General features: G+C 56.3%; 7 protein-coding genes across 7 annotated transcripts; 6 read left to right on the top strand and 1 right to left on the bottom strand.

The window, feature by feature from the left end:
- Positions 1–107: 107 nt before the first annotated feature.
- On the top strand, positions 108–1968 carry BO86DRAFT_410555 (acyl-CoA dehydrogenase family protein). The gene is made up of 4 exons (XM_025674509.1): positions 108–835; positions 895–1120; positions 1168–1536; positions 1594–1968. Exons 1-4 carry the CDS (start codon positions 232–234, stop codon positions 1928–1930), a joined length of 1536 nt encoding a protein of 511 aa, XP_025526908.1. The 5' UTR covers positions 108–231; the 3' UTR covers positions 1931–1968.
- A 31-nt stretch (positions 1969–1999) lies between these two features.
- Positions 2000–3295, top strand: BO86DRAFT_119454 (thioredoxin-like protein). The gene has a single exon (XM_025665998.1). The coding sequence runs from the start codon at positions 2388–2390 to the stop codon at positions 3096–3098; it is 711 nt and encodes a 236-aa protein (XP_025526907.1). The 5' UTR covers positions 2000–2387; the 3' UTR covers positions 3099–3295.
- A 160-nt stretch (positions 3296–3455) lies between these two features.
- BO86DRAFT_340622 (proteasome inhibitor PI31 family protein) lies at positions 3456–4832 on the top strand. The gene is made up of 2 exons (XM_025669058.1): positions 3456–3718; positions 3782–4832. Exons 1-2 carry the CDS (start codon positions 3541–3543, stop codon positions 4687–4689), a joined length of 1086 nt encoding a protein of 361 aa, XP_025526906.1. The 5' UTR covers positions 3456–3540; the 3' UTR covers positions 4690–4832.
- A 274-nt stretch (positions 4833–5106) lies between these two features.
- On the top strand, positions 5107–7225 carry BO86DRAFT_389971 (serine/threonine-protein phosphatase). The gene is made up of 6 exons (XM_025672270.1): positions 5107–5734; positions 5812–5853; positions 5965–6070; positions 6165–6698; positions 6758–6830; positions 6892–7225. The coding sequence occupies exons 1-6, from the start codon at positions 5573–5575 to the stop codon at positions 6962–6964; spliced, it is 990 nt and encodes a 329-aa protein (XP_025526905.1). The 5' UTR covers positions 5107–5572; the 3' UTR covers positions 6965–7225.
- On the top strand, positions 7203–8407 carry BO86DRAFT_119411 (uncharacterized protein). Its single transcript, XM_025665997.1, has one exon. The coding sequence runs from the start codon at positions 7440–7442 to the stop codon at positions 8115–8117; it is 678 nt and encodes a 225-aa protein (XP_025526904.1). The 5' UTR covers positions 7203–7439; the 3' UTR covers positions 8118–8407.
- Positions 8408–8700: 293 nt separating this feature from the next.
- Positions 8701–10526, top strand: BO86DRAFT_314918 (MDR family MFS transporter; the record flags this gene model as incomplete). Its single annotated transcript, XM_025668071.1, has 4 exons — positions 8701–8868; positions 8925–9211; positions 9287–9806; positions 9885–10526. The coding sequence occupies 4 exons, from the start codon at positions 8701–8703 to the stop codon at positions 10524–10526; spliced, it is 1617 nt and encodes a 538-aa protein (XP_025526903.1).
- A 1217-nt stretch (positions 10527–11743) lies between these two features.
- On the bottom strand, positions 11744–13580 carry BO86DRAFT_314914 (putative homogentisate 1,2-dioxygenase; the record flags this gene model as incomplete). The annotated part of the gene is made up of 7 exons (XM_025668070.1): positions 11744–12003; positions 12091–12213; positions 12271–12433; positions 12483–13085; positions 13151–13325; positions 13381–13403; positions 13461–13580. The coding sequence occupies 7 exons, from the start codon at positions 13578–13580 to the stop codon at positions 11744–11746; spliced, it is 1467 nt and encodes a 488-aa protein (XP_025526902.1).
- Between the last annotated feature and the right edge of the window lie 244 nt (positions 13581–13824).

The raw sequence follows: 13824 nt of genomic DNA, 5'->3' as shown, positions 1-13824 counted from the left end.
CCTTCCCAAAGCGGCAATAGCCTCGGTCCAGATCCAAAACCGGGGAAATCCAAACAGCCATCAGTAGTAATCTTCGCCCCTTGATTGGCATATAAGCTGCTGCATGTCTTCCCCGCAAATTGAGTCCTGACATTTCTGAGGCCCTGTTGTACAACCCGGACTCACGCAACAAGACTTCACCTGCAGTGAGTGCTGTCCGCGCAGTCGAATACCCCGCCGAATTCCTCAGCCATGGCCCAGACCTTTACCCGTGCCGAGGTTGCACAGCACAACACCGAAGACTCGGTCTGGTGCATCATCGATCACCGTGTCTACGACCTCACCGACTTCCTCGATGCTCACCCCGGTGGCAGTGTGGTCCTCAACCAGATCGCCGGTCAAGATGCCACCACGGACTTCTATAACCTCCATCGCCAGGAGGTGCTGGACCGGTACAGCCGTCTGTGCATCGGCACGGTAGCGGGGGAAAGCCCCGAAGTCGTGACCCCCGAGCCGGGCAGTCTGAGCCAGGTCCCCTACGCCGAGCCTCTGTGGCTGCGGCCCGCATTCAAGAGTCCCTACTACAATGACAGCCATCGGCGACTACAGAAGGCGCTACGCGAGTTCACGGACCGATACGTCACCCCGGAAGCACAGGAGAAGGAGAGGGACGGCACCTATATCAGTCAGGAGTTGATCGATCGCATGGCGGAGACCAATATTCTGGCGATGCGGCTGGGGCCGGGTAAGCATTTGCATGGACGGAAGCTGCTGGGGGGCGTCGTTGATGGGAAGGAATTCGACTATCTGCATGACTTGGTCGTCTCGCAGGAGTTGGTGAGGGCCAATGCTCGAGGTGAGTTTCTTCGTTTCGACTACTGCTATGGCGGAATGGACAGCTCTAACCCTGAGCAGGCTTTCAGGACGGAAACATGGCAGGCATGGCCATCAGTCTAACCGCCGTTCAGCAATGGTTGCGCAACGAACCTCTTCGCCAGCAGATCACAGATGAAGTCCTGTCTGGCAAAAAGAAGATGTGTCTTGCCATCACGGAAGCCTTTGCGGGCAGCGATGTTGCTGGTCTACGCACCACGGCTCAGAAGACCCCAGATGGGAAGTACTACATTGTGAATGGAACCAAGTATGACCATCAACCCTGCACTGGGCCACACGTACTGACTCGTGCAGAAAATGGATCACGAACGGCATGTTCTCCGACTACTTCGTCACCGGCTGTCGGACAGAGAAAGGCTTCTCGGTGCTACTGATCCCTCGTGGGGAGGGTGTCGAGACGAAGCAGATCAAGACCTCCTATTCCACCGCTGCCGCAACGGCGTTCGTGCAGTTCGAGGATGTCAAGGTGCCGGTCGAGAATCTCCTTGGTGAAGAGCACAAGGGCTTCATCGTGATCATGAGCAATTTCAATCACGAGCGTTTCATGATGGCCAGCAGCGTCATTCGCATGTGTGCGACCATTGTCGAGGAGTGTCTGAAATGGTGCAACCAGCGCATCGTCTTCGGTAAGAAGCTGATTGAGCAGCCAGTAATGCGGCAAAAGTAAGCTCACCACTGAGATCCTTCCCCGTAGATTGTCGCTAATGTATGGAACTACAGGCTCGCTCGGATGATCTCTCTCTGCGAATCCAACCAAGCTTGGCTCGAATCCATCGCGTACCAAATGTGCAACATGAGCTATGCAGAGCAATCCGCTCATCTGGGCGGTCCCATCGGCTTGCTCAAATCCCACGCCACACGCTCAGCTCAGGAGATCGCCGAACAAGCTACCAACATCTTCGGAGGCCGCGGTCTAACGCAGACGGGAATGGGCAGGGTGATTGAGATGTTCCACCGGACGTACAAGTTCGATGCCATTCTGGGTGGCACGGAGGAGATTTTGGCTGATCTTGGTGTGCGCCAAGCGATGAAGAAGTTCCCCAAGGCCATGCTATAGTCTAGTCCTTGATTGCAACAATTATAATTGAATGCAGGCATTCATATAATTCACACGGGACCAATCGTAGCCAACCCGATCTGCTCACACTCACTTACTGCGTAGGTACTATTCTTAGATATATGACCGTGATCATGAACATGTTTCACCATACACTTAGTCGCTTTTCGGAGATTACAACCATATCAAATGACACCATTCTCCCTGACGCTAAGATGCTTGAGATTAGCAAGCACCAGGACACAGCCTAGTGCTTATCAGTTCCATCTCAACTGAGACAAGCTGCTCAACGATGACGAGGCCCCTGAGATCGCAGATACTACAAATCAGACTCGACCTCCCACTACAATTCCCACTACACCTACCTGCCTCATCGACCTCATCCAAACTCAACCTAAAAGCACCTCTAGTATTTACCTCTCACTCACAATAAACAACACCCCCACCACCCTCTACAATGCCTCCCCCTCTCCCCACCGAAATAACCTACACCCTCTACACCTACTACCAATCCACCTGCGCCAACCGCGTCGTAATCGCGCTGCACCACAAATCCCTCCCCTTCACGCACCACTACATCGACCTCCGCGCGGCGGAGCACGAAACCGCCGCCTTCGCCGCCCTCAACCCCAGCCACAGCCTGCCGGTGCTGGTCATCACGGACGCGACGACGGGCACGGAGACGATCCTCACACAATCCGTGGCCATCCTCGAATACCTGGAAGAAGCGCACCCGGACCGCGCGCCGCTCCTGCCGCCCGCCCATGCACCGCTCCAGCGCGCCCGGGTCCGCGAGCTCGTCAACCTCATCACCAACGACATCCAGCCGCTCTCGAACGGGCGGATCGCGCGCCGCGTGCGGCAGATCCGCGACGAGGTGCAGGACCAGCTGACCTTTGTGCAGGAGGTGAATGTCGCCGGGTTGACGGCGTATGAGCGGCTCTTGGAGCGGTACGGTGCGGATAGCATGTACTCCGTTGGGGATGAGGTGACTTTGGCGGACGTTTGTTTGGTGCCGGCTGTTGAGATGGCGGTGGCGTATCGGACGGATTTGAGTGGGTTGGGCAGGGTGCGGGGCGTGGTCGAGAGGTTGAAGGCTTTGCAGGCTTTTCGTATGGGGGATTGGAGGAGGCAGGGGGATACGCCGGTTGAGGTCAGGATTGACTAGGTTCAGGTTGTCGCCTTCAACTGTATGCTATACTGTACAAGCCCAGCTGGTAGTAGCGGGAGCCGCTGCGCGTTGGGATATATATGTGCCTCGGAAAGCACGAATGGGATAAGGCCCCATGACAGCCATGATCAAGAACCTGCACTGAACTATAGCTATACTCTGAAAAGGAGGGAGACCACCTTTGAGTTCAACTGTATCCAGCTGTAAAACATTCACCCCGCGCAAGTGCTGTCGAAGAGCTCAGCTCCAAGTGACTACCACTAAACCACTAAACCCAATGCGGTCGGCCAGGCAGCGATAGGCGTCGTAATGTAAGCTCATTCCAGCCGATAAGAACATCTCCCACGGACGGACATTTTACGCCACCGTCACTCTAACTCTACTTACTTACCCCATCTTTGCATATCTGAACCGACCCACAATCTCAGCATACACTGTCATGGCAGATGCTTTGAATCCGAACGATGTTTTGGAGCTTGCTGCGACGGCCATCCGTCAGGACGACGGCGCGTCGCCCAGCCTGAAAACCCCCTACGAGGCTGTCGCTGTGATCGGCCATGCCTGCATGACAGCCGTGGGCTTTCGACTCGTCGGACTGGGCGAGGACCACAATCTTGGTACGCGATATCTGCGCCGTTTCTTTTACAAGCATTATTTACTAATCTCAAGGGCATCTACAGAAAGCTCGTCCGACAGCCCGCGTCTACCAGCCGACTGGAACGCGAGCACCAGCTTCGCCTTTCGCTACGCGCACTCCCAGTCCTCCATGCAATATCTGCTCAAGATTAGTCGACTGGGCAACAAAGCCGTGGTGCTAGCGCTGGCCCTGGGTGACGACAAGACGACTTCGTTCGACCTCCCCATCCAAGACTACATCTCCGAATCCGCGCTCCCCTTGTCCTCCGCTGCCGATCTCCCCAGCGCCCTCAGAGAAACCTTCATCTCGCCCCCGCGGGTCCAAGATCTGATCAACCTATTCAAAATCAATGTCATCCAGAAACTCGCCCCGGGGCTATACAAGGAAGGATACGAGGATACTGGCCGCCAGTTGCGGGAGGTGCAACAGGAGCGGCCACCGCGACATGACCCTCTCCGGGACGATTCCCTCCCCCAACCTGCTCGCCCTTATCCGTTCCACGACCCTCTAGCCGTACCTCCCCGCCGACCGATCCCGGCCGGCGACTTCCCTCCGCCGGGCTTCGAGGATGAGTTCGAGATCCAGAGACCCCCTCGAGGATACCAAGGAATGGGCGGTCGGAACCCACTGAGCATCGGCGATCGGGATCTCTATCCAGCAGGTCTGGGTCCCCATGATCCGATTTATGGTGGTGTTGGCCCGGGGCTTGTGGGAGGCGGCGGGGGTGGGATGCATCCGACCTTCGATGATCCCCTCTTTGCCGGACGGCAAGGTGGAGGAGGAAGAGGAGGCTACGATCCCCAAGCTCCTCCAGGAGCACGATATGATCCTGTTGGACCCGGGGATGGCGCACCGTTTGGACAAGGGGGGCGGGGACCATCCTTCGGCGGACGCGGAGGAGGAGGAGGATTCGGCGGGTTTGGCGGGTTTGGCGGCGGTGACATCATCTAAACCACACTCCGGCCCAAAATTATTGGAGGATGTAGTATGACTTAATGACGAAAATGCTCCACGGGACTGACTGGCCATTATGGAAATGAATGAATGCAATATCTTGTACTTAATTTGTAAACTCGTGCAATCGATGATTGATGAAATGTGCAAGACGGCCACTGTATTTGCCTTGCTGTGATTGTCGTCAGTGTTGTAAATGTCGGTTATGGGAGACTGCGTACTGCGTATTGTGATTTGATTCTCCGCCCGTGCCACAGTCCACAGCACAACCGAGAGAATCCCAAGTGTGGCGCAGGAAGGGAAAATTCCTGGGGCAGAAAGGTGGGCGGCGGGCGGTGTGCGGTGTGGCGCACGCACGGGCGGCGGGCACTGCAGATATGACTGACTGACTGACTGACTGACTGACTGACTATTGAACTGCTAAACTGCTGCTCTGCTGCTCTGCTCTGCTCCTGCTCTGCTCCTGCTCTGATGCCCGTCCACCCTGGCAGATTGCTAAACCATCTCATCTCACACCTCTCCACCTCCTTCTAGCCCAGCTCCCTTTCCCCCTCCCCACCAACAGTCTTCCCCCATCCCACTCAACTCTTCAACTGCAAATCCCCTTTCATCCTTATTGCTATCGCCTAGTTATTCCAGCGACAGCCTTTTTTGTCGCTTTTCTCCTCCTCTTCCTCCCCCCTCCTGTTGCCCCAAATTAGGTCTCGTTTCGTCCCGGGCGTCTTGCTTCCCCCCCCTCTCGTCCACCCCCAAAGAAAAGAATCCCGCCTTACCTCACCTCACGAGACCTTTCCTCCTTCACACCCCCACGTCCTTTGCCGCCTGCTCTCGCCCGAATCTCGTTCCCTACCACCTGCAACTCCCCTCGGTGGTCTTCCCAATGGATAACAATATGGAAATCGATACCGCGCGGTCGCCCGAACCTCACCACCTTTCCCCGACGACCGACCCGGGTTCCATACCCACCCTCGACGGTTGGATCGAGAGCTTGATGACCTGCAAGCAACTGGCAGAGGAAGATGTTCGAAGGTTGTGTGATCGGGTGTGTCTTTCTGTCGATTGGATAGCTCGCTGTTGTCGACCAGCTCCTAATCATGGTTTTGTTTTTTCCTCATATAGGCGCGAGAGGTACTGCAAGACGAGTCCAACGTTCAGCCCGTGGTATGTGTCCTTTGATTATGTTCATGACGACTCTTCTGGCTGGCCCCGTCCACCTACGAGAGCTCAGCTGTCGCGACCGATCGGGCTGACCGGAAACCCGCCTCTCCGCAGAAATGCCCAGTGACTGTGTGCGGTGATATCCACGGCCAGTTCCACGATCTGATGGAGCTTTTCCGCATCGGTGGTCCCAACCCCGACACGAACTACCTCTTCATGGGTAAGTGGAAGCATGCGGCGATACCTCATTCTTTGTGTGCGTGTGCGTGTGTCTGCCCGTCCGACTAACGCGCGTGTCCGACCTCCCCGTGTAGGTGACTACGTCGACCGTGGTTACTACTCCGTCGAGACCGTCACACTCCTTGTTTGCTTGAAGATCCGCTACCCGCAGCGTATCACCATCCTGCGCGGAAACCACGAGTCCCGCCAGATCACACAAGTCTATGGGTTCTACGACGAGTGCCTGCGCAAATACGGCAACGCCAACGTGTGGAAATACTTCACCGACCTTTTCGACTATCTCCCCCTCACCGCACTCATCGAGAACCAGATTTTCTGCCTGCACGGCGGTCTGAGTCCGTCGATCGACACGCTCGACAACATCCGCTCCCTGGACCGCATCCAGGAGGTGCCGCACGAAGGCCCCATGTGCGATCTGCTGTGGAGTGACCCCGACGACCGATGCGGCTGGGGAATCTCTCCCCGTGGTGCGGGTTACACATTCGGACAGGACATCTCGGAGGCGTTCAATCACAACAACGGCTTGACTCTGGTTGCACGGGCGCACCAGCTGGTAATGGAGGGTTACAACTGGTCGCAGGATAGAAATGTGGTCACGATTTTCTCAGGTACTTTCTAACCGGAATATCGGCTTGGATGACGCGGCTAACCTTAGTTCCTCTCGCAGCTCCTAATTACTGCTACCGTTGCGGCAACCAGGCCGCAATCATGGAGATTGACGAGCACCTCAAGTACACGTTGTACGTACCGTCGGATTTCCGCACCTGCTCGAAGTTGACCTCGCTAACACTGCCGTTCTAGCTTACAATTCGATCCCTGCCCGCGCGCAGGAGAGCCCATGGTCTCGAGGCGCACCCCGGATTACTTCCTGTAATCAGTTTCTTCGTTGTGATAGACATTTTCCTTTCCACCTCCCCGCCGGCAAAGTTGAGGTTTTTCTTTCGTCGACTTCCTTCGAGAGGATTCCGGGGGAGGATATTTCGAAACCCAAGGGATACAACAGCAGGGGCCCGCGGTCCGTCTACGCCGTTTAAAGTAATTGTATGTCCGTATTTTCTGGCCCGTGTTGATACCAAATTCATGAAAATAAAAGACCGTGTTGAAGTCGGTTTCTGCTGCTGTTGGTGTTGGTGTTGCTGTTGCTGAGTTTCTAATCTTTCCAATCTTTCGGTTGGAATAAATACAATGTGTGAGTTGGTGTAGTCACCGGCTTGTAGACCCGCTACACAGATAAGCCATTGCTGGTGAGTGTTATCATGCGAATAGACGAATCCCTCTTCAAGAAGGCAGGTTGCCTTGACAATGGTGCCACCCAGCTTCTCTCTTGCCCGCGGTGCGGTCCTTACTAAATGTTTCGCTGCAAGATAAAGCTCCGTCCGCTTGCCCGGCACGATGCAGTTACTAACCAACAGCACCACGCATCATCTGACTCCATCGCACCCAGTCCTCCGAATTTACAACACCCCATCCAAGTTGAACTCAACACATCGCATATCACGGAATTTGACTCAGACTTTCCTCGCTTCCCTCTTGCCAAGTGCCATGCATCTCCGTCGGGACCCAGCGCACAACACAGCTCCCGGTGCCGGAATCAAGTCTTTTCGTCAGAGGCTGCCTATCCCATACCCCCACCAACAATACTCGTGGTCTGGCTTAGGCGTCCATCATGGCACTGCATTTATCGACGTACGTCGGAGATGCATGAGGACTTTCTCTGTAGAAGACCCTGCCACAGAGGAATGAGTGCCACCCGACCAAGGACGGCTTCGTTGGCCATGTGTCGAGGCTTTGAATGGAAAGGGCAGCTTTCAGTCAGCTGGGAGGAGAGACTGATATCCTGCGAGGTTCCTGGAGTTCGTCGTTCCCAGGGGAGGGAGTGGAGGTGTACTTGGACGAGAGGGAGAATGTTACTTGCAAAGAACTTGTGTCTCCCCCGGTCTGCAGCAGGTCTCGATTCAGGTTGCGGTAAGGTAGGACGGCATCTCGACACCAATGGAAGAGCTTCCATTCCAAGGAGTGCGATCTGACACAAGGAGATGATTCTGCCAAGGCAACAACGTTAAGCTCAATCGCTAAGAACAGTTTACCTTTCCCCCTCCGGACCGTCAGATGTCTGATCTGCGGTAGGAGCAAGCAGAAGGCTGGGCTCAGGTTAGAAGCCACCTCAGCCCTTACTCGGCACTGATAAGTTGAATGACGCTCTGTGCTGCTCGTCCGTTGATTCATTTCCCACTGACGGTCAGTAGTTCGCGTCTAATCAGGCAGGGTGGTGATCGAGCCCTGCTAGGAGTGTGATAATCCCTGCCACTGCGCTTCCTAGCATCCGAGACGGTGCCAGTGAGAAACAGGAACGATGATCTCAGAAAAAAAAAAAGCTTGCCACTGGACTAGTCTTATCAGGTTCCTAGATAATGCATGCTGCATCGGAGTCCGAGCTGACACCGGCTGCCATGGGTTGCCAGCTGTTTATCTACCCATTACAGACAAGGCTCATGCCCTGTATTTTCTCTCTTTCTTCCTTGTTTTGTCTCTCGCAGCGTGAGAACTGCATTGCCCATCGCTAGACAGTGTCCATGGAGCACCAAATCGCTCTCACCCAAATCGGAGATGATGGCCCTCTGCAGCCGACGCCAAGACCCAGACAAGCGTCGAGACGGTCTCGTCCGCTCCGAGGATCCCGCAACCCAGCAATTAGAGGAGACGCACAACTACGCGCAGGGACTGCAATTGCTTCTGATCTGCATATCGCTCTGCCTCTGTGTGTTTCTGGTTGGACTGGTACGTCTGCAATCCCGTCAACCCCGAGCCAGGTCCGAAACTGATCTTCTCGCTAGGATGCAACGATTCTGACCACGGCCATCCCCAGCATCACCGATGAATTCGGCTCAGTGGACGACGTTGGCTGGTACGATGCTGCCTTCCGGCTCACCTCGTGCATGTCCCAGCTCTCCCAGGGGAAGCTCTACGACAACTACGCGATCAAATGGGTGTTCCTCGTGAATATGGTCATCTTTGAGGCCGGGATTCTGGTGTCTGGGGTTGCGTCCAGCTCGCTGGTCTTCATCATCGGACGAGCCATCACCGGGCTCGGCTTCTCGGGCATCAGCCAGGGGTGTATGGTGTGAGTCTGCCTCTAAGATGAGACAGCCTCCGAAGTAAGCGCGAAGGCACTAACGGCACCAGAATTCTCTTTCAGCATCGTCGCCATGTCCACCCCGCTCCAAAAACGAGCCGCCTACCTCGGCGTAATCAGTGCCAGCGAGTACACCGCAATGGCCACGGCGCCCATCATTGGGGGCGCGTTGACCTCCGCCCTCTCCTGGCGATGGTGTTTCTACATCAACCTCCCAACCGCGGCTGCACCGGCCGCCATGCTCCTGCTACTCACGCTCCCCCAGATGCCCTCGGGCCCTCGAAAATCGCAGATCGAGCGCCTCCGCGAACTCGACCTCCTAGGGTGCTTCTTCTTTGCCCCCGCCATCCTTTGTCTCCTCCTCGCCTTGCAATGGGGCGGAGAGACGTACAGCTGGAATAGCGCGCGGATCATCGCGCTCCTCGTGCTCGCACCCATCGCCTTCGCGGTCTTCTGCTTCATCCAGCACTGGAAGCAGGACAGCGCAATGCTGCCGCCACGGATCCTCAAGCAACGCGTCATCCTCGCGGGGGCCCTCTTCAGTCTCTCGCTCTCGGCGTGTCGCGCGATCGTGCAATACTATGTAAGGTCCCCTTCTTGCTTCGCCACGGCTCGGGGTTCCAAGCTAATGGGAGCACGCTCGCGGGTGTGGATATTGTAGCTTGCGATATGGTTCCAGACGGTCCGGGGAGCCACAGCTCTGCAGTCGGGTATCTACACCCTCCCCTTGGTGATTGCTGTCCTCGTGTCGGCGATGGCAGCGGGCCGCTTCATGTCAATGACGGGGATCTACACCCCGATCATGATCCCGGCGGGCCTGCTGGTGGTGGGCGGGGTGGCCATGATGACGCGCTTCTCGCCGACCACGCCCACGGGGCTGTGGATTGCGTCGTTGATTCTGCTGGGGATCGGGTCGGGCAGCAGCGTATCCATCCCGTTCATCGCGGCGCAGGCGGTGCTGGGCCTCGGCGACCTCTCCGCCGGCATGGCCCTGATGACCTTCTCGCAGGATCTGGGCGAGGCCGTCTTCATCAGCATCGCGCAGGCGGTCTTCCTGACCCGCCTCACGGGCGCCCTGCAGGCCACGGCCCCAGATCTCGACCCGCAACGCGTGATCCATCTGGGCGCCACCGATCTGCAGGGCAAGGTCCCCGCGCAGGACGTCGCCGCCGTCGCCCTCTCGTATGACCTCGCCGTGCGCTCGACCTTCTACTTGGCGGTTGCGTTGGCGGGGCTGCTGGTCCTCGCCGCCGTGCCCCTTCAGATGACGACGCTGATGGGCGGAAGAAGGTCGAGCAGTTAGCTCTGCCGGAGGCCTAAGTCTGAATGCATCCGAAGTGTGTCTTTACTTCTGCCCCTGGAGACCGAGACCCATGAAAGGACGTTTCTGAGGTCCAGAATTTTGACATCAAGTGTCCTGTCGTTTTGGGGGACGGGGGGTGATATCCAGGACAGAAGGGCTGCTACACTCTAGCGGCTGGACTTGCATGATTTTCCAAAATCCAACTCTGTAGCTATGAAGTAAGTACTAGTAGGAATCATAGTACGGCAAGGCACAGTGGCAACCGCCTGTTGGGTTGGTGGCCAGCTCACCGCCATCCATACCTTGGTCCCTTTATTTACTGCCCCAGGCACAGGCACAGGCACAGGCACAGGCACAGTGCAGTACAGTGGATAGCGTCATTCTCCATTCATAGACTTACTCTGTGCTTCTGGGCTCCATCTATCTTGACCCTTCCAGCATCCCACCAACCAGGAAGCAGCAGCAGCAGCATCCCCAACCAGCGCAGAGGTTCTCCACAGCTCACGGCTCACCACTCTCACCACTCTCGCTGTCTCATGATCTATGTAACATGATATAGTTTCCCCCCCCCCCGCCCCAATTCGGCACATCCAGCCTCCAACCGCAGCAAGAACCGCAGAGGCTGGCGGGAGGGAAAGGTAGGCATAAGCTTACCGCGCATTAGACAATGCCTGGACTGCATATTGTACAATACTGTATGTACAAGTGAGGAAGGAGCTCTACTGAGTTTATTCGACACCGGCTGCGGCAGACCTGGCAGTGGAGGTTCCATGCATTGCTGGAGCCTGGGGGGGGGGGCCTGGCTGTATGGTCTGTTGTGTATATGGCCGTTGCATTGGGCAGTGCTTTACAGTGCACGGGTACATTAGCACAAACTTAGCTCTTTGAGCTCTGCTCACGTCCAGTACCTCGCAGATCCTATTTGACAGTAAACGCCCTGTTTTTGTTATATCTCAGCGGTAGCGGTATTATACCATCTGTCTCGCTAGGCTATACATCTGTTCATCTAACGCAGGGAATTGACTTTATTGGACTATACTACCTCAACCCAACTCACCCAACACAAGCCATAGGTCATAAATAAAACTCAGAATTGTCGCTAACACGAACACTGACACCAACCAACCCGAGCACTCACTCACTCACCCACCCACTAACTATATACAATTCCTCTACCTCAAGACCGTCACCCCCCCACCCAATTAGGTAATCGATAATCAAACTCTCCCCCCTTTGGCAGCAGCAGCCAACAACGCCTCGATCTCCGCCGTATGCTCGGAGAAATGATCGACCAGGTCATCCCACATTTTCGGCTCGTGCTCGTGCCGCTTCTCGCTAGTCCAGGCGTACTCCGTGATCGTGAAGGGGCGGCTCGACTCGAACATGAAGGCCATGGAGGCCTGGGAGATCTGCATCGCCGGGGGCGCGGTGGCGGTGGCGGACTGGAATTCCTCGTAGGCGACGCCGTGGGGGACCACTTCATTGATGTTAGTTATATTACTTACGATACGTTGGGTTGAGATTAGATGGAGAAGGGCAGGGGAAGAAGAAGGGCAGGACTTACTCCCGCATTCGAAGGAGACGCTGCCCGGCTGGAAGGCGTCGGAGCGGCCGCCATAGTCGCCGTACAGGAGGCCCATGAGTTCCGAGGCGGCGTTGCGGTGGTAGTACGGCGGGCGGTAGGTGTCTGTCCAAACTCTGTTAGGATCGAAGGGTAACGAGGAGACGGTGGTCGGGGGCCTACGTGATGCGACATCCCAGCGCGGGGAGAAGATAAGCACATCCGCCAAGGGAGCGGTCAGGTCGCGCGATTTGGCCGTCAGGACACAGAAGATAGAAGGGTCGATGTGGTCGACGGAGATGGAGCCGACGTTGACGAACTTGGTCAGGTCGTATTTGTATGGGACCTGTCTCTGTCAGTGCCTTTACACGGTTCCGAGGAGGGGACAAGCGTACATAGTTACCATGCCAGGCGACGACGTCGAACGGACTGTGGTTCTGTGTGCTCTTGAAGAACTTCCCGCCGAGCTTGTACACGATCTCCCACGGTTCCTGCGCGATCTCGTATTTGGCGGTGGGCACGAGGAAGTCCCGCGCGTTGGCCAGACCATTCGCACCCAGCGGGCCCAGTTCAGGCAGCTCGAACTGACTGCCCCAGATCTCGAGGATGTATCCCCGCGACGGCCCATCGGGCAACTCCACCCGGAACCGGATGCCCCGCTGGATGACCACCAGCTCGCCGGGCTGCACGAACAAAGGCCCGAACTCGGTCTGGATGTCCAGTGCACCCTGCTGGGGCAAGATCACCATCTCCCCGTCGGAGTTGACAAAGGCCTTCTTCGTCATGTTGGCATTCGCCGTGTAGACGTGCGTCGCCAGCCCCTCGCGGAGGGTGGGCTCGCCCGAGCCGGCCACAGTCTTGAGTCCGTCGACGAAGTCCACTTGCTCGCCGCTAGGAATGTCGAAGGGGAACCAGGCCAGCTGGGTGGGCGACACGTGGACGCGGGGGTTCATAGGGAGGAAGTTCGCCTCTGTGTCTTTGTTGTCGGGGAGACTGGTCTGATGTGTGCGTCAGTCTGTGGTCTGGTCCGTCGAGACAGAACGCCACCTCTCGCTCGACTTACGAATCCCTGGTGTGCCACGGCCGGTCGAGCACGATACAGCCAGGCCTTCTTGTTGCAGTGTCGGGGGGCGATGAAGGCGCTGGCCGTGATCTGCTCCGCATACAGACCGAATCGGACATTACGGGGACTGTTCTGACCCTGTGGAATGGTGCCAGGGACAGCCTCTGAGACGAATCTGCATGCTACATCAGCTTGTTGAATCGCTGATGGAGGACAACAGTTGAACGTACGCGTTGCCGAACCCGGCTTGGTACTATGGATGGGTCAGCATTGTGCTAGCACGAGTACATGTTTTATAGCAGTAGCATACCTCATAAGGATCATTCCGCCGCGTGTTGAACGACGGGATAGTGCCGTCCTTTTGCGTCTCTGCCCAGTGGAAGATCTTCTGGTACTCTTGGGGGTCTGATAGGTCGCTTGTGGAAGGCATATTGATTTGGAGGAGTTGAATCACAGAGAGAGAACGAGGGGATAGAACGAATCAAAGCGATAACTTGTTGCTATGGACTTGAAAGACCGAATGCCAAATTGTCAGGCATGGAACCCCGGCGTCGAGCCATCCTGATATACTTCAGTTTGTGGGGTCAACGGGGATCAATGAACAATGAACAATGAACGAATTATTGAGACCACCGGCTATCCCGGAAACCAGAGAGTGATGTTGACTGGGTGGC

The sequence above is a fragment of the Aspergillus japonicus genome (assembly GCF_003184785.1).
Source record: "Aspergillus japonicus CBS 114.51 unplaced genomic scaffold BO86scaffold_30, whole genome shotgun sequence".
NCBI lineage: Eukaryota > Fungi > Ascomycota > Eurotiomycetes > Eurotiales > Aspergillaceae > Aspergillus > Aspergillus japonicus.
Note: the sequence above shows the minus strand (reverse complement) of the source record. Positions and strands in the feature narration are given on the sequence as shown.